Source organism: Oryctolagus cuniculus, chromosome 9 (genome assembly GCF_051225735.1).
Source record: "Oryctolagus cuniculus isolate XC-2025 breed Fujian yellow rabbit chromosome 9, ASM5122573v1, whole genome shotgun sequence".
Lineage (NCBI taxonomy): Eukaryota > Metazoa > Chordata > Mammalia > Lagomorpha > Leporidae > Oryctolagus > Oryctolagus cuniculus.
The window spans coordinates 124,991,943-125,010,690 of record NC_142875.1 but is presented as its reverse complement, the minus strand read 5'-3'; the positions used below and the strand labels follow the sequence as shown (position 1 = coordinate 125,010,690).

The window sequence follows — 18,748 nt, the reverse complement described above, 5'->3', positions numbered from 1 at the left end:
TGTGCCTGGGAAAGCAACAGAGGGTGGCCCAAGTACTTTTAATACTGGGATGGAGTTCCATGCTCAGGCTTGGCCCAGCCCAGCCCCAGCCATTGCTGCCATCCAGGGAATGAACCAGCAGATGGAAGATCTCTCTCTGTCTCTCCTTCCTCTCTCTGTAACTCTGCCTTTCAAATAAATGAATAAATCTTTAAAAAAAAAAAAAGAAAGAAATGAAATCTGATTGTTGTGGCTGTAGCTGACACTACCCTTCACAGCCACAACAGGCGCGGGTTAACTGTTTCTCAGTTAACAGGGCGCTGAACTGAATGCTAAAGTCAAACAGAAGAGCTTGCCTTGTTCCTAACCTGGGTGCCACCCCTTCCACGTGTTCTGTGGGCAGTAAAATTTAAGTTCAACTCCATCACTCCTCACACGCTCGCTGAGATTCAGTGCATGAGTACGTGGACAACTCTCTCATCACTGGGTCTTCCCCTCCCCCAAATCTGTTTTTCGTTTCATTTCAGCCCGGATTTCTGTGGCCTATTTCTCTTAGCCTTACTTGTCTGTAAATTGTCAACGTTTATATGTGAGCTTCGGCAAAATTTAAACACAGAATTGTAGATGCAAACAGCAAAACATCAAAACAGCAGTCACACAGCAGATGACATTATTTATAACTAGTGTCCTGTTGTGTCACAGCCAGAAAGCTTCCTAGCCTTAGTTCAGTCTACTCCTCCCCCAGCGCCCCTCCTACCAAGGGGACATGTGGCCACCGCCCTTCTCCACACCCAAAGATGCCTGTAGACCGAGTCACTGTCAGAACAGTTACCACCAAGCACCTTGCATACCACAGGCAGAAGGAAGTCAAGAGACAAGCGATGTTTAATACTGCTCCAAGGGAAGTGGCGAACACAAAAAGAGACAAGCTTGTTCCCTAAATCAGCACTGAGGCTTTGTCAAAACAATCTGTACCCATCTTTATCTTGCCAAACACGTGCAAATCTGTCTTTAAAAATTATGCTAATTAAATTTTTGCCAGTCCTTTCTAAACTAAGCTGTGTTGTGGAAACACACAGGAGTGCATGTACATGCACACACCCACACACACTCACATACCCCCCACGCAAACACCCACACACATTCACACACACCCCATGCAAACACCCACACACACTCACACACACCCCCACGTGCAAACACACACACATACACCCTGAAACCTAGGAAAATTACTAGCCCTGGATGAGTCAAATGCAGACTCTTAACTTTTATTTCTAAAATTGGATAATGAAAATGCCAAATTCCAACTCTAAGATTCATCTTCCTAAATTTTTTTTTATTTATTTGAAAGCAGAGAGAGAGAGGGAGAGAGAGAGGGACAGCCACACAAAAACACAGAGGCGCCGGCACACCGGGTTCTAGTCCCGGTTGGGGCGCCGGATTCTGTCCCGGTTGCCCCTCTTCCAGGCCAGCTCTCTGCTATGGCCAGGGAGTGCAGTGGAGGATGGCCCAGGTGCTTGGGCCCTGCACCCCATGGGAGACCAGGAAAAGCACCTGGCTCCTGGCTCCTGCCAGGATCAGCGCGGTGCGCCGGCTGCAGCGGCGGCCATTGGAGGGTGAACCAGCGGCAAAAGGAAGACCTTTCTCTCTCTGTCTCTCTCTCTCACTGTCCACTCTGCCTGTCCAAAAAAAAAAAAAAAAAAAAAAAAAAAAAAAACACACACACAGAGGCTTTCTTCTGTCTCTTGGTTCACTCTCCAGATGCCTACAACAGGCTGGTGCTGAGCCAGATCAAAGCCAAGAACTCAACGTTGGTCTCCCAAATGGACGGTGTGGACACAAGCACTTGAGCCATTACTTGCTGCTTCCCAGGGTGTACATCAGCAAGTAGCTGGAAAAGGAGCTAAGACGCAATGCAGGCACTCCAATCTGGGATGCGGCTGTCCCAAGCGACACCAAACGCCCACCAACTCTGAGACTCATTTTTAAGAGGATAATTTTAATATATGCTCATGGACAGCAAATAATTTGGTACATTCTGGGTCACAGCACATTTTTTTCAATAAATATAATTTACACATGTTGTAACAGTACATACAGATATACAGTTGCACAAGCTTTGACAAATGCATATGGCCACATAACTACCCCGAAACCATGTCAAGCTGTGTCGGCCAACACTGCTGCCCCATGTGGATATGGAGAACTTGAAACGTGGCCACTCCAAAATCAGAGACAATGTCAGTGTAAAAATGCATGCCACACTTTAAAGATTTGGCTCAAAAGCCAAAGCATCTTATTAATAATTTTATACTTACCTTGGCCGGTGCCACGGCTCATTAGGCTAATCCTCCGCCTGCAGCGCCGGCACCCCAGGTTCTAGTCCCGGTCAGGGCGCCAGATTCTGTCCCTGTTGCTCCTCTTCCTGTCCAGCTCTCTGCTGTGGCCCAGGAGGGCAGTGGAGGATGGCCCAAGTCCTTGAGCCCTGCACCCACATGGGAGACCAGGAGGAAGCACCTGGCTCTTGGCTTCGGATTGGCACAGCGCACTGGCTGTAGCGGCAATTTGGGGGGTGAACCAATAGAAAAGGAAGACCTTTCTCTCTGTCGTACTCTCTCTCTTGCTGTCTAACTCTGCCTGTCAAAAAAATTATAAAAAATAAAAAAAATAATTTTATACTGACCTTATAAACTTTAATATTTTATATTTTAGGTTAAGGAAAATATTATAAAATTGATTTTACTTGTGTGTTTTTCCTTTTATATATTTATTTTTAAAAGACTTATTTTATTTGAAAGGCAGAGTTACAGAGAGAGGGAGAGAGAAAATCTCCCATCTGCTGGCTCACTTCCCAGATGGCTGAGACAGTTGGGCGGGGCCAGCCCAAAGCCAAGAGCCAGGAGCTTCATCTGGGTCTCCCAGGTGGGTGGCAGAAATCCAAGAACTGGCGCTCATACAGGATGCCAGTATCACAGGTGGCAGCTTAATCTGTTGTGCCACAACACTGGCCCATTTGTCCTTTTTTAATGTATCGATTAGGGGCCAGCACTGCGGTGCAGTGGGCTAAGCCTCCGCCTGGAGCACCAGCATCCCATATAGGTGCCAGCTTGTGTCCTGGCTGCTCCACTTCCAATCCAGCTCCCTGCTATGGCCTGGGACAGCAGTGGAAGATGGCCCAAGTCCTTGGGCCCCCCTGCACCTGCGTGGGAGACCCAGAAGAAAACTCCTGGTTCCTGACTTCAGATCTGCTCAGCTGCAGCCACTGCAACCATTTGAGGAGTGAAACAGCAGATGGAAGACCTTGCTCTCTGTCTCTCCCTCTCTCTGTTACTCTACCTCTCAAATAAATAAAATCTTTTTATAAATGTTATCTGTTAGAAAATTAAAAGTCTGCATACATGGCTCCAACGCTGTTTTGATTAGATGGTGCTTTACCCCTATGCAGCTGACAACCCTTTCCCCATTCTTAGCTCGTTCCCTACCACCGGCCACCATGGACGGGTTTCTCTCCTCAGGGTCTCCCTTTTAGGACGCTTTAAAAATATCATCTTGCGGTTTATGATTTTCCATGCCCACCTTCCAATGCTTTCATATTTTTAGGCAGTTATTTTTAACTTTGCAAGATCTTAAAAATCCTTGCCTTATAGTTGTCATTTACTAATATCATTTTCCTTAAGGCGTTCCCAAGCTGGGGTTGGGGGCCATCACAGTTGCATTCCAGCAAATGAAAGGAAAGGTTCCTGACTGAATGGCGACCATTGTGCACACACACAGCAGCATCCATTCACAGACCCCCTCGGCAGTTGGGGATCCGGGCCAGAGCTGGGACCCTCCCCGCCTTCCTGGTGTTCAGCCTCGGGGAAGTGGGAGAACGCTCTAACTGTGCTAAGAATAGGCGGTGCAGAAATGGAAAGCCGTGAATTGGCAACATTTCGAGGTGGGGGTGGGGAGACAGGGACAGGCCTTGGCCTTCAATGGGTCTGCTGGTGGGACTCAGGGTCAAGGCCGTGCAGAGACCCTCACCTCGGCCCAGCCCATCCTCGGCTGGCTCCTTCATGTTCTGCTCTTCCTCAATTCCCTTCTCATGAAACCAAAGTCAATCCCAGCTTCAACAGTCGCTCACATTTCCTGCTGCCTTGCTCTTTTTTTAAATGCTTATTCATTTGTTTTTGCTCACTTAAAAGACACTGCAATAAGAGAGACAGGGAGGCAGAGGCAGGCAAGGAGATCTTCAGTCTGCTGGTTCACTCCCCCAGTGCCTGCAATGCCCGGTCTGGGCCAGACCAACATGACGAGTCCAGATTTGAATCCAGGTCTCACACCTGGGTGGCAGGGGCTCAAGCAGCTCAGCCATCATCTGGTGCCTCCCAGGTACATTCACAAGAAGCGGGATCTGCAAGTGGAGGCAGGACTCCGTCCCAGGCCCTCCGCTACGGGATGCAAGCTGTGGCTTAACCCGCTGAGCCACACGCCCACCTGTTCATCCGCTCCTCGCTCAATCTTCATACAGTATATGAGTGTATGATCCTTTCCGATCTTCCAGAACATTCGAAAACCACTGCAAGCCACCTCCTGTGTTCTGCTGGGTTAGTATGGGAGCTCGATGCTGGTCTGTCTGTTTCTGAGCCCTTGGGATCCCAGACCCTGGACCCTGAGCAAGTCCCCCGGTCACCCTGCCTCTGCCCCTTCCCTGCACAGTGCCCTGGAGAAGAGAGCAAAGCTTCTCGAGTCTGAACGTTTGGCTGCCTGCCCGCTAAGGAATGGGGTAAACTCTTTGCTCTGTGGTTTTGTGTCTGAGCCCTCTGCACCCTTCCTCCCAAGACAGGTCTGGGGGAATCTCTCCCCAGCAGGGGCGCAGTCTCCCAGGGCAGAACGGTGCCAGCGGGAGGCCAGCTGTGGGCCTCGCATGGTTTCCAGCGACAGCCCTGAGAGTGCAGGACACTGACACTCATCTCACCAGACCTGTGCTGAGCCCCAGCAGGAGCCTGGCTGGGCACTGCCACTCCACCTGCAGGGGGCGCTGGAAGGGGAAGATCCCGCTTCCCAGCAATGCCCTGGGACAGGGTTGCTCATTCGGGGGCTTCCCTGACCACCAGGCAGGACTGCCAGGCTGTGGGAGGGTTTGCAGATCAGACACTGTGCTGGTAGATACAGATGCTACGGAGAAAAAATACAGCGCACCTTGCTATGGCACCAGCTCTGGTCCACTGTGGGGAGGAGGGAGTCAGACAGTCACTTACATACATACATACATGATCATTACATGCACACGATTCTGACATGTAATCATGTTGGAAACAAGTCTATGTCTGGAATTTTAGAATCAAATAAAAACACTCTCCCCAGAGGGGTACTGCCAATGCTAGAGGAAGGAGTTGGTTTCCTCAATTACAGAAAAAAATAAGAAACCATTCAGTAAGCATCCCACAGGTATCATCTCCAATAGTTACAAAGACTCTGCAAGTTCTCTATTTTATAGATGAAGCAAATGAAATCAGTGTGTAGGGGTGGGCATTTGACTCACTGGTTAGCACGTCCACATCCCATGGGAGAGGCATTCGACTTACTGGTTAGGATGTCCACATTCCGCATCAGGGTACCTGGGCCCCTGCCACTCATGTGGGAGACCTGGATCGGTTTCCTCGCTCCCAGCTTTGGCCCAGTCTGGCTCTGGCTGTTGCAGGCATTTGGGGAGTAAACCAGGGATGAAAGCACTCGCTCTCTTCCTCTCTCTCTCTCTCTCTCTCTCTGTGTGTGTGTGTGTGTGTGTGTGTGTGTCTGCCTCTCAAGTAAATAAATAAAAATGTTTAGCAAATGGATTTATGGCTGCCAGAAGCAGCAGGCCGCAGGGCGTGGAACCTGATAAGCACTCAACTGGTAGGCATAGGCGTATTAAGTTAATTTTTTTAAAAAAGATTTATTTACTTATTAGAGTAAGTTACAGAGAGAGAGAGGGACAGAGAGAGACAGATCTTCCATCCTGGTTCACTCTGCAAATGGCAGCAATGGCTGGGACCGGGCCAGGCCGAAGCCAGGAGCCTGAACTCCATCCGGGTCTCCCATGTGGGTGCACTCGGGAGATGCCATCACCCACTGCCTTCCCAGGCACACCAGCAGGGAGCTGGACGGGACAGGGAGCAGCTGGGACTTGAACTGGTGCTCAAATGGGATGCAAGCATCACAGGAGGTGGCTTACCTCGCTGGGGCACAGTGCCAGATGCTCAATTAATGTTATAAAAAATAGAAAAATACAGAAGACGACATTTTCTGCCAGAGAATTAGGCAAGGACTACAGGTTGCGTGTATGTGGTACTGCATGAAGCACTCCCAGACCCGGCCCAAAGGATGGGCCTTGACATCAGAGCCCTGAGCTTCATACGCGTGGTAACGCTATGCACGGTTTCCGTTTCAGTCTCGCTGAAACGTAAGGAAGCAGGTGGCACCATCACGCAGCCCTGTGTGCCACATGTGCCCCTGAGTGTCACTCTGAACATGTGCTCCCCTCAGAGGAGCACGGTTTTGATCTGGAATTGGGTCAGCTCTCCCAGGAATCTTTTCCAGGGAGGAGGTGGGCGGTCAACCTTCTCAGAGGCAAAGGCGCAAAGAGGTTAAGGGTGCGGGTTCAGGGCCAGACCCTTTGGGCTGTGCCGTCTAAGTGTGAATCCAGGGTTGTGGGGTGACAACGAGAGATGAGAGAGAGTCATCTAACTGTGCAGGCATGGGCTCCTTCTGTACAAGGACAAAAACAGAAACTTAACCGATCAGGCAGCTGAGAGGATTAAACAAACTAAAGCGGGAACGTGTGCCCTACAGAACCCAGCACATAGGGAGTGCTCAGTAAATGCAAAGGAGAACATAGCTCCTGACTTCACCCCTGCGGATCAGTCCAGGTCCACCGTCCCTGCTGGGCGGTGTGGACAGTCTGGGGTCTCCTGCACTTGCAGGGAAGTAGAAACCGCTTCTGGCCGGCACAGCAGCTCAATAGGCTAATCCTCCGCCTGCGGTGCCGGCACACCAAGTTCTAGTCCCGGTTGCCCCTCTTCCAGGCCAGCTCTCTGCTGTGGCCCGGGAGTGCAGTGGAGGATGGCCCAAGCACTTGGGCCCTGCACCTGCATGGGAGACCAGGAGGAAGCACCTGGCTCCTGCCTTCGGATCAGCGCGGTGCGCTGGCCGCAGCGCGCCAGCTGCGGTGGCCACTGGAGGGTGAACCAATGGCAAAAGGAAAACCTTTCTCTCTGTCTCTCTCTCTCACTGTCCACTCTGTCAAAAAAGAAAGAAAGAAAGAAAGAAAGAAAGAAAGAAAGAAAGAGAGAGAGAGAGAGAGAGAGAGAGAGAGAGAGAGAGAGAGAGAGAGAGAGAAAGAAAGAAAGAAAGAAAGAAAGAAAGAAAGGAAAGAAAGGAAAGAAAGGAAAGAAAGGAAAGAAAGGAAAGAAAGGAAAGAAAGGAAAGAAAGGAAGAAAGAAAGGAAGAAAGAAAGGAAGAAAGAAAGGAAGGAAGAAAGGAAGGAAGAAAGGAAGGAAGGAAGAAAGGAAGGAAGGAAGGAAGGAAGGAAGGAAGGAAGAAAGGAAGAAAGGAAGAAAGGAAGAAAGGAAGAAAGGAAGAAAGGAAGAAAGGAAGAAAGGAAGAAAGGAAGAAAGGAAGAAAGGAAGAAAGGAAGAAAGGAAGAAAGGAAGAAAGGAAGAAAGGAAGAAAGGAAGAAAGGAAGAAAGGAAGAAAGGAAGAAAGGAAGAAAGGAAGAAAGGAAGAAAGGAAGAAAGGAAGAAAGGAAGAAAGGAAGAAAGGAAGAAAGGAAGAAAGGAAGAAAGGAAGAAAGGAAGAAAGGAAGAAAGGAAGAAAGGAAGAAAGGAAGAAAGGAAGAAAGGAAGAAAGGAAGAAAGGAAGAAAGGAAGAAAGGAAGAAAGGAAGAAAGGAAGAAAGGAAGAAAGGAAGAAAGGAAGAAAGGAAGAAAGGAAGAAAGGAAGAAAGGAAGAAAGGAAGAAAGGAAGAAAGGAAGAAAGGAAGAAAGGAAGAAAGGAAGAAAGGAAGAAAGGAAGAAAGGAAGAAAGGAAGAAAGGAAGAAAGGAAGAAAGGAAGAAAGGAAGAAAGGAAGAAAGGAAGAAAGGAAGAAAGGAAGAAAGGAAGAAAGGAAGAAAGGAAGAAAGGAAGAAAGGAAGAAAGGAAGAAAGGAAGAAAGGAAGAAAGGAAGAAAGGAAGAAAGGAAGAAAGGAAGAAAGGAAGAAAGGAAGAAAGGAAGAAAGGAAGAAAGGAAGAAAGGAAGAAAGGAAGAAAGGAAGAAAGGAAGAAAGGAAGAAAGGAAGAAAGGAAGAAAGGAAGAAAGAAAGAAAGAAAGAAAGAAAGAAAGAAAGAAAGAAAGAAAGAAAGAAAGAAAGAAAGAAAGAAAGAAAGAAAGAAAGAAAGAAACCGCTTCTACGTCTTTCTGCTCGGCCCACCAGAACTGCTGACTCAGGTCACCTGAAACAGACTGACTCAGCAGAACCTAAGAATGGAAGCCAGGGCAACAGTGAAAAACCCAAGAGTGAGTCACGGCAAGCGCTCAATGTAAGCTTATTAAATGGAAATGGAGAGACAAATATTTGGAAAAAGGTCTTTAGAAACTGATAAGACTTCAACAAGTTGAGGTTCTTTGAGGTCAGATGAGCGTTCCCTGCCTCTTTTATGTTCATTCATTCATGCGTGTTGGTGTGTGTGCGTTTAAATCTACGCCTCTGCTTCGATCAGTGCAAAAAAATTCATGGTTTCTTCTGCTTCTACTGGAAATCTGACTCACAAAAAAGTGACCAAAAGTAATTTAATCAAGGTTAATTTTAGATTATGTTTTTAAAAAATATTTATTTGAACAGTGGGAGAGGGAGAAGAACATATTTCCAATCTGCAGGTTCGCTTCTCAAATGCATGCAAAAGCCAGGACTGGGCCAGGGCAAAGCCAGCAGCCAAAAACTCAACCCAAGTCCCCTACATGGGTGGCAGGGATCAAACTAATTGAGCCATCACCCGCTGCCTCCCAGGGTGCACATTTGCCGGAAGGCGGAATCAGGGGCAGAGCTGGGGACTTGAACCCAGAAACTTCAATATGGGCTATGAGTGTCCCAAGCGGCGTATTCACTGTTGCATCAAACACCCACTTTTTTTAAGTACACATGAACCCAACCTCTGGGAAACCGAGTTCACGCCTCCTCTCTTCCTGAGACTCACCGAATTTGACCTGGACATGACATCCCATTGCTCCAGGTCAGACCAGACACCATGTGGCTATCATTACACCTGCCGAGAACTCGCCCTTAGAGAAGGTTTTTTGTGTTGTTGTTGTTGTGTTTTTTTTTTTTGGCTTAGTCTTTGCAAATTAAAGCCCTCAGTCCCTCCCAGTCTGTATTCATCCTCAGAATCGCACATCTGCCAACAGATAAAGGAACGACAGCCCACCTCCACTCAAACAGACCCACTATTGCAGAGAAGGCAGTGACCAGACAGGACCCCTGGGGAGCTATGACTCAGTGACTCCCCAAATGATGTCATGACCCCATCAGGAGGAAAGACGTTGTCGCTCCCCCTCTTCGTGGAGGAACGACACAGGACCCTGCGCTGTTCTTTCGTCTGCTTGGCCCTCCCCGGGTTTGCTGCTGGTTCTTCCCGGGTTGGCTACTGTCCCTTCCACCTCCGTGGAAGGGCGGTTCCCCCTGGCCACTTTCCCCACTTCCGCAGGGGAGCAGCACACCGCCGGCCGGCTCTCTCGGGGGCTGCACAGGTGTTCCCCTTAGATGTTCCCTTTAGATGTTCCTGGTGCATGCCGTCTCTCTCCTCCTTTATAGTCCTCCTCCGCCAATCCGTGCTCGGCTGCCCACACGCCGAGTACGCTGCTCTCCTCCAATCAGGAGCAGGTCCTACAGTTTATTGGCTGAACTGGAGGCAGCTGTGTAGAAACTGTTTTCTTCTCTCCCAGCGCCATATTGTGGGAGAGCAGATGCATAGAATAAGTCTTAATTCCAGTAACTTAGTCTAAGTCCGGGCTGCTCCCCACAGATCCCCCTTTCTTTTTATTTTTTGGCGTTGATACACGCCTGTCTTCGGTGTCCCGTGGCACACACTCTGCTCTGCTTGCTAGAGTTGCCCGCAGGTTCTTACAAGTCCTATCAATCAGGCAAACCGAATCCGGGTCCTCTCTTCGCCATGTTGTGAGGAGGTTTTTAGGCGCTGATGCGTGCCTGTGTTCGGTGACCTGCGGCTCATACTCTGGTCGAGCCGCCTGCTGGTGCTTACCGCCTTACTAATCAGGCAGACCGAATCCAAGCCTTCTCATTGCCATATTGTGGGGAGGCCTATTGGTGTTGATTCGTGCCTATCTTCGGTGACCTGCAGCTCATACTCTGGTCGAGCTGCCTGCTGGTGCTTACCGCCTTACTAATCAGGCAGACCGAATCCAAGCTCTCTCATTGCTGTGTTGTGGGGAGGCCTTATTGATGTTAATTCGTGCCTGTCTTCGGTGACCTGCGGCGCATAAGCTGCTAGCCGCCCGCAGGTGCTCACCGCCTTCCTAATCAGGCAGACCGAATCCAAGCTCTCTCATTGCCATGCTGTGGGGAGGCCTTACTTCTCTATTTCTCTATCTCCGGGCATTCCTATCTCTCCCATTTTACTTCTATCTTCCAGCATTCCTATTTCTCTCATTTTACTTCTAAACTTCTGTTTCTCTTATCCCCGCGGCTTCCCGGCGCCTGCCCCGAGGCTGCTTCTCGGCGGCTTCCCGGCTGAGCCGCTTCAGCCCGCTTCTCTCATCTGCGCGGCTTCGCGGCTCTGCGCGGCTCGGCTTCGCGCACACACTCCGCGGTCTCGCACTAGCCCAGCGTTCCCTATCTACTTGTGCCCCGCACGCTCTCTCTGCGCACGGCAGCCTCCGCGAGTCACACAGCGTAGCTTACGTCTCCGCCACTAGCATTCAATCCAAGTTCCCCGGGCTAACCTGGCGAATTCAACCCAGCTCACGTCTCCGCCCCACGATTTGGCTTCCCGTCCTTTGCTCCCTGGGCTAATCAGATGGATCCCAACCGGGCTTACGTTTCCGCTTCTGGTTTTAACTTTTCGCCCCCTATTCCCGGGCTAACTTGAGAATCCCAAAGTGGCTTTCGTCTCCGCCTCGGCCTGCCCCCGCAGCTTCAATTTCCCTAACATTTTTCTCTACCCGGTATGTTTCCCCAAGCTTTCCTCCAACAATACTCCTCCCTCATTTCTCCTGGCTTCTCCCCACAGTCCGTATCTGAGTCTGTTTGTTCTAGCTTTCACTTTCGCTTTCGCCCTTAGAGATTTCTCCCAGCTTCCCCCCGTAGTCCGTATCTGAGTCTATGCCTAGGCTTTCAATAGCTTCTTCCGGCACCTTTTTCGTCCGGCTTTTCCCTAGGCTGTTTGCTAGTCTCTCTCTCTGGTATTTTCCCATTTCTTCCCGTTTCTTCCCTCCTAAGTTTCCTATCCGAGTCACGGCACCATTATGTTGCTCCCCCTCTTCATGGAGGAACGACACTGAACCCTGCCTAGGCTTCATATCCGAGTCACGGCACCATTATGTCGCTCCCCCTCTTCGTGGAGGAACGACACAGGACCCTGCGCTGTTCTTTCGTCTGCTCGGCCCTCCCCGGGTTTGCTGCTGGTTCTTCCCGGGTTGGCTACTGTCCCTTCCACCTCCGTGGAAGGGCGGTTCCCCCTGGCCACTTTCCCCACTTCCGCAGGGGAGCAGCACACCGCCGGCCGGCTCTCTCGGGGGCTGCACAGGTGTTCCCCTTAGATGTTCCCTTTAGATGTTCCTGGTGCATGCCGTCTCTCTCCTCCTTTATAGTCCTCCTCCGCCAATCCGTGCTCGGCTGCCCACACGCCGAGTACGCTGCTCTCCTCCAATCAGGAGCAGGTCCTACAGTTTATTGGCTGAACTGGAGGCAGCTGTGTAGAAACTGTTTTCTTCTCTCCCAGCGCCATATTGTGGGAGAGCAGATGCATAGAATAAGTCTTAATTCCAGTAACTTAGTCTAAGTCCGGGCTGCTCCCCACAGACGTAAGCAGCCTGGAATGCGGGGCCAAGATGAGCAAGGGCTTGGCCAGCAACCGAGGGCCCAGTGGGCATGGAGAGCAAGGAAGAGCCAAGCCACAGGGCTGGAAGGGCCGGGGCTAGAGATGACACGTGTGCACAGGGGACAAGGACAGCGACCCCGCCAACAGAACTGATGTACACAGACGCCAAGACGGACGCAAGCCCCACAGGGAAACCTGGCAGAAAGCAAAGAGAGGCCTTCGCGACGCATTGTCACTGGGCCTCAGCAAGCTCACTTCTCTCCTGCTCGGGGGACAATAGGCAAAATCTGCCCACCACGCCGTACAATCCCACCCCAGCCCCCACCAAAGAATCCGCACCCTCTTCTATTGCAAAGCTCCCCCCTGGACTGCTTCCTTAGCTCCCGCTTATTTGGGGAAGAGGTGCAGAAACCAACCCTCGACTCTGCTTCATCCTCTCCCTTTCTGGTTCAGACAGCCCTCGAGTACGCCCATACTCACTCCTCCCATTCACTCCTCAACCCTGTGCAGCCTGGCTCCTGTCCCATCACCCCACTGAGCCCATTCTCATTCAAGTCAACCAATCGTGTTCACGCTGTCCAGTCAATGGAAGCTTTGTTTTAAACCTGTCAAGTAATTCAGCGTACTCTGAATTGCCAGGAAGAATGAACTGAAAAAGGAACACCACCATCCTGTGGAAGTGTCTAGGCTAAGAGGCTGAACACCAAGCTCCTTAACAGGTGGATGGCCTTCTACGGCCTCACGGACCCTAGGGACATCATCGTGTGTGATCTCCCTTCTTCCACACCCTCTACCCAAGCCTCACCTCTCTTCACTTCGCTAACTCCCACTCCTCCATCAACACTCAGATCAGCAGACAACTCCCCCAGGTCTTTCGTGTTATCTCCATCCTGACCCCAGCCCAGGTTGCAAGGGATCTTTCGCTTGTCCATGAATTAGCTGCTGTTGCACTGATCACTCTGTCCTACTTCTGTCCATCGCACCAAACAGGCTCCATGTTTCCCACGGACAGAAGCATCTTAGATACCCACCTGACCAGAGAGAAGCAACCACCCCTACAGTTGTCCTTCTGTCCTCAAGAGGGGTCCTTTTGAGCCCTGTATAGTATGGCTACAGAATATTCTGGAAGTACCTCCTCTTGCCACACTGTTGGCTAAAACTTGGGGGGGAGGCGATGCCCCCTGTGTTGCCATGGTAACCAACAGTCTCAGAACACAGACTTCTGACAGTTGGACTTTCAGCCACTGCAGCACAGCGCCTGCAGGATCTCTACCGTCCTCTGGTTCAGGAGTTGGTGGCACCTCGTCCGTCCATGCGGAGAACCCCCAGGGCAAGAGCGTGACGGTCTGGGTGTGTGTACATGATGTGCCTATGCAAGTGTGTGTTCTTCCATCCTCTCAAGCTTCTGGGGCACCTCAGGAAAGCTGGACTGAAATAACAATGTCATCAGGAAAGATGGGCGTATGAACGGCTATAACCTATCTGGAAAGCAATTTGGTGCTGTCACAGGCTTTTAATACACTTGTGATATTTGTTCTGTTCTCCCTACAGGAAAGTACAGGAAAACAAATAAGAGACACAGCAGATTTACAACAGATGGCCATTAATAAATAGTAATGGTCTTAATCATACAGTGATCATTAATAGGTAATCAATGAATAGTCATGAATAAGAAGTAAGATTAAATTAATAAATTAATAATGAATAAGAAAGTAAATTAAAAAGTACAGAATGGCTATGAATGTTTACTGTAGGCTGTGGCATAAAATTTAATAATCTGAGTTTTCACTGATGTTATGCCTACATATTTAAGGATGTGGGAATATATGTATAAATGTATACTATACACGGTTACATACTTGTATATATAAAGAAAAAAGATTATAAGGAAGTCAATCCAACTTTTAATAATGACTATCATTCTCTCTGGATGCTGAAATCATAGATGTATTTATTTCCACCTTGGTACCTTTCCGTATTTTCCAAATCTTACACAACATTCATCTTTTTCTTTTATGATACAGGTTCCTCCAACTGTAATAAGACGGATGGTGAGCGGAACCGGGTGGAGAGGCCTAGCAGACAGGGTTCTTCTGTAAGACAGAGGAATACCTTTCCCGACCCCCATCGGAGAGGGCAAAAACAGGATGAACTTCTATCTGGGTAGTGCCACACGGAATAAAGAATGGATAACGGTATTGCTTAAGTGCTATCACTCTCTTCTTCTCCCCCATACCTCCTGTTTGTTTTTTTTTTCTTTTGAAGATTCAGAGTCACGGGAAACCTTGGATCTCCGCCCTTGAACTCCATGGCGAACTCCCAACACTGCAGCGACTACAGCGACACAGAGGACTGCATTTCTGACCGCACGTCCAACCTGAGCCTCTCCATAGGCTACTTCCCTTGTGAGCACAGCTTCTACTCGGACACGCCCTCCTACGCTGACTCGTCTTCTGTGGATTCCTCAGTCCACCTGCTGCCTCCTATTCAAGGGACATGGCAGACGGAAAGCACAAGGAGACGCGTGCTGCGCCGAGACCAAGTGAAGGACAGCCCTGAGCAGTTCTGTAAACTGAGCATCGCTCTGGCCTGGGACATTGATGTGGACTCTGACTGTGAAGACACAAGAACAAACTGGGCTCGAAGCGGTGACCAGCAGTGGACAGACAAGTACCCAGCAGAGAGCACAAAACGGACTCTCAGCAAACTGGGTGATCTAATGCAGAAGCTGGAGACGTTCCTAGAAAACAAGAAAAATGATGAAGAGAACGACTCCGTGTCCCCTGCTTCTACAGAGGAGGAAGACTCCCGGCTGTCCAGCACCTCCCCTCCACATCTGGCTCAGGTCGGTCCTCAAGAACGTGACACCGGTCGAGACTCGCTCAGGCTCAGGTCACCAGAAGATGTCATTCAGTCCCCAGACATCCCTCGAAGGCTTAAGGAAGATGAATCTGCTGAGATGAGCGTGCAGATCTTCCCAGGGAGAAGGAGGGATGGGCCTGGTGCGGACAGGTGCACCGCATGGGGCCTTCTCACCTACTGTGCGGCGAGGCTGGTTCCTTGTGCACCTGACATGGCGAGCAGTGGGAGAGAGACAACAGCAAGGCAGGGAGCCAGGGTGCAGCTGGAGGGAAAATAGTGAGGTATGCAGACGGAGAGAGGAGGGCAGGTCAGAGAGAAGGGCTAACAATTGTAGCAAGAATGATGCGTGCAGGCATTAATGACTGTTGACACTTCGCCTGTGCAGTTGGGCTACGTGGGTAAAATGGTTTGAGAAAGCCCAGACTCCACTGCTGTCGACATTACGCCTAACCGATCCATCCTTTGCCTTCCTAGCAGATGACAGCCCAGGCAACTGGCAGCCAAAGGACAAATGCGTCGCTGACCTCCTTTATCTCACTGGAGAAGCTGGATAAGGAGGACCCGCGAGGCAAGGCCACTCCTCCCAACACCCACACCATCTTCTGCCTGAACTTTGGGAGATTCTTCCACTGGCTGAGGAAGCAGGTCCTCTCCCCTCTCCGGAGGCGAGACCAGCCCAAGAAGGCCCCTGAGGCCCCCCGGCAGAAGGCACCAAGGAAAAGACACTGTCGCAGAAGCAAGAGGATCCAACCCCAAGAATCTCTCGAGGAAGGACCCTGCGTACCCTCAAGTGTTTTGTTAGCTCCTGTTCCACAGTCCCTATAGGTTCGCTTCTCCCCAGTAAGCAGAATAAATTTTCTCATCACTCACACCTCTCACAGCAGCACCATCCCAGCTCCCCGATCAAAGGCTGAAAGGTACTCTTAGGTCACTGCAGGCAGCATTATTTATGCTCCCCAAGCTGAAGGCATTCTGCTGCTACCCTCTCCCTGCTTGCCACATTTCACCCTCTTGTTTTACGTACCATAAACTCAAGACCCCCGTTTCAGAAGGCAGCAGTACAACGTATGAGATTCCCACTGTGGTAGGGTTTTAGTTGAACGTCTGTGGCCTGAGCAAGTAGCAGCGGGCACTGGGTCACTCGCAAGCTCGTTTCCATTGCTGGTGTTTGAGGAACTCAGTCCTGGGGAGCCACCCTGGTGGTAGCACATTGGTCGGCTCTAGCATGTTGGCAGTAACCAGTGGCCCACTTAGGAGGAATGTGAGGGTTGGAAATGCTATGTAACTACTCCAAGCCTCCTTGATAAGATGGGAGAAACAATGATACACACCTCATGGGGCTGTTGTGAGAACTAACCAGATAACGCAAGCACTTGGCAGTTATCATTGCCCTTGTCCCTGTGAGTCATCCTCCTGAGGATGTCCCCACAAGACTTGACTCCTGGGATGTCCAGAAGTCAGAGTCTGAGTCAATTCTCACTGCAATATTTTTTCCAACAGAAGCAAAGTATTTACCAAAAGTTAAGGTTTTCAGCAGACCTGGACCTAACCAAGTGCTTTCCCAACCCATCCCACCGCACCCGCTGAATTCCTCCGTAACTGTCATGAGCTTGACTTCCTTGGGGAAGGCCATCCTCAACTTTTTTTTTTTGGACAGTGAGAGAGAGAGACAGAGAGAAAGGTCTTCCTTTTTCCATTGGTTCACCCCCTAATGGCCGCTGCGGCCGGCGCACTGAGCTGATCTGAAGCCAGGAGCCAGGTGCTTCTCCTGGTCTCCCATGCGGGTGCATGGCCCAAGGACTTGGGCCATCCTCCACTGACTTTCCGGGCCACAGCAGAGAGCTGGCCTGGAAGAGGAGCAACCGGGACAGAATCCAGCGCCCGGACCGGGACTAGAACCTGGGTGCTGGTGCTGCAGGCAGAGGATTAGCCTAGTGATCCGGGGTGCTGGCCCATCCGCTCCCTGTTATCAGGGGCGACTCCCCTCGTCAGTGCCACAGTCACCTCCTCACGCACCCACAGGCTGAGTCCTGGTCTCCAACCCCAGCTTGGACTGCCATCGAGTTCACACGGAAAACCACGTGATTCCAGTCTCCAATTCCTTCCTTCCCTCAACTGCAACTTCCTATTCCCTGCCTTCCAACTCGTCCTTCCTTCTTTCCACAAATACTTAGCACATAAGAGTGACAGATAATTTTCTAGCTTCCCAAAAGGAACAAAATAATCTTTGGATTCAAGTGGTTTCTTACTTAAGAGGTAAAGCCATAGAAACATACAGTTACAAAGGGTGATGAGTTTGTAAAATGGACTAAAAGAATAGGGGAGGGCACTTGGCACTTAGGTTAAGATGTCCGTATCAGAGTGACTGGGTTCCAGTCCTAGCTCCAGCTTCCAATTTCAGCTTCCTTGTAAGGGAGACCCTGGGAGGCAGTAGGTGATGGCCCATGTAACTGGGTTCCTGTCACCTACGTGGGAGACCCTGACTGGCTTCCTGGCTTCCCAGCTTCAGCCTGGCCTACCCTTGGTCATTGTGGGCCAAGTTTACTTGGAGAGTAAACCAGCAGATGGCACCTCGCTCATACACTCTCTGTCTCTCCCTTTGCCTGTCAAATTATGAGATAAAAATGGGCCGGCGCCGTGGCTCACTAGGCTAATCCTCCGCCTTGCGGCGCCGGCACACCGGGTTCTAGTCCCGGTCGGGGCGCCGGATTCTGTCCCGGTTGCCCCTCTTCCAGGCCAGCTCTCTGCTGTGGCCAGGGAGTGCAGTGGAGGATGGCCCAAGTGCTTGGGCCCTGCACCCCATGGGAGACCAGGATAAGTACCTGGCTCCTGCCATCGGATCAGCGCGGTGCGCCGGCTGCAGCGCGCCGGCCGCGGCGGCCATTGGAGGGTGAACCAACGGCAAAGGAAGACCTTTCTCTCTGTCTCTCTCTCTCACTGTCCACTCTGCCTGTCAAAAAAAAAAAATTATGAGATAAAAATGAAAGAAAGAAAAATCAATTCAGCATGGTACAGGAGGGACTGAGTTTCAAAGGTTCCATATATGGGACCCTGGCGTCACAAGTGTGATTAGTCCAAGGTGGACGACTTCGAGCTGGTGGACAGTGGTGTGGAATGGAGTTGTGAGGTCTTGGTCGGATACTAAGATGGGGCGGGGGGCGGGGGGGGGGGCGGTGGATAAGACAGCCTAGCGGTAGACAAGAGATCCAGCACAGGGCCTTTGGGTCATGCAAACATGCTCAAGGTCACATGCTGAGACTCTTCACACCCACATGTCTCACTCTGTCCATCCTCCTGAGAGTGCTCTTCCAGGCCGCTCACCCGCTCAAATGCCCTGCTCCACCTCTGCTTGCTCTCCGGCTTCACCGAGACATGCAGTCCCGTCAGCACACCTGCTACCTGGCTTTGATGCACTTCCCTATTCCTCCTTCCCAAAGTGTGGCCTGTCCACCACACCTAATGCCACTCACAGTGTACACAGGCATCTGCTCCCAAAGCGTTACAACATTTCTTCATTTATCTCATGTGAAAGGCAGGGGACAGAGAGAAACAGATCTCCTGTCTGCTACTTCACTCCCCTGATGTCTACAATAGCCAGAGCTGTACCAGGCCAAAGCCAGAAGCCAGGAACTCAGTCCAGGTCTCCCACATGAATGGCAGGGACCCACATAGTTAAGCAAGCACCTGCTGCCTCCCAAGGTGGGTGTGACCAGGAAGGTGGAATCAGGAGTGGGGTGCTAGGATTCAAACCAAGGCACAAACTAACCACTGTACTACACGCTTGTCCCAGCCAGATCTCTTAATCAATACTCATCAAATTCTCCAAGGGAGCACTCTTCCTTCTTGTTAGGGT

General features: G+C 50.6%; 2 protein-coding genes across 13 annotated transcripts in view; one reads left to right on the top strand and one right to left on the bottom strand.

Moving 5' to 3' along the window:
* PPFIBP1 (PPFIB scaffold protein 1) overlaps window positions 1–18,748 on the bottom strand; it is a 178,000-nt gene that overhangs the window by 79,403 nt on the left and 79,849 nt on the right. The gene's annotated exons all lie outside the window — the stretch shown is intronic.
* Window positions 14,208–15,862, top strand: C9H12orf71 (chromosome 9 C12orf71 homolog). Its single transcript, XM_089303328.1, has 3 exons — window positions 14,208–15,171; window positions 15,281–15,293; window positions 15,370–15,862. The coding sequence occupies exons 1-3, from the start codon at window positions 14,342–14,344 to the stop codon at window positions 15,718–15,720; spliced, it is 1,194 nt and encodes a 397-aa protein (XP_089159454.1). The 5' UTR covers window positions 14,208–14,341; the 3' UTR covers window positions 15,721–15,862.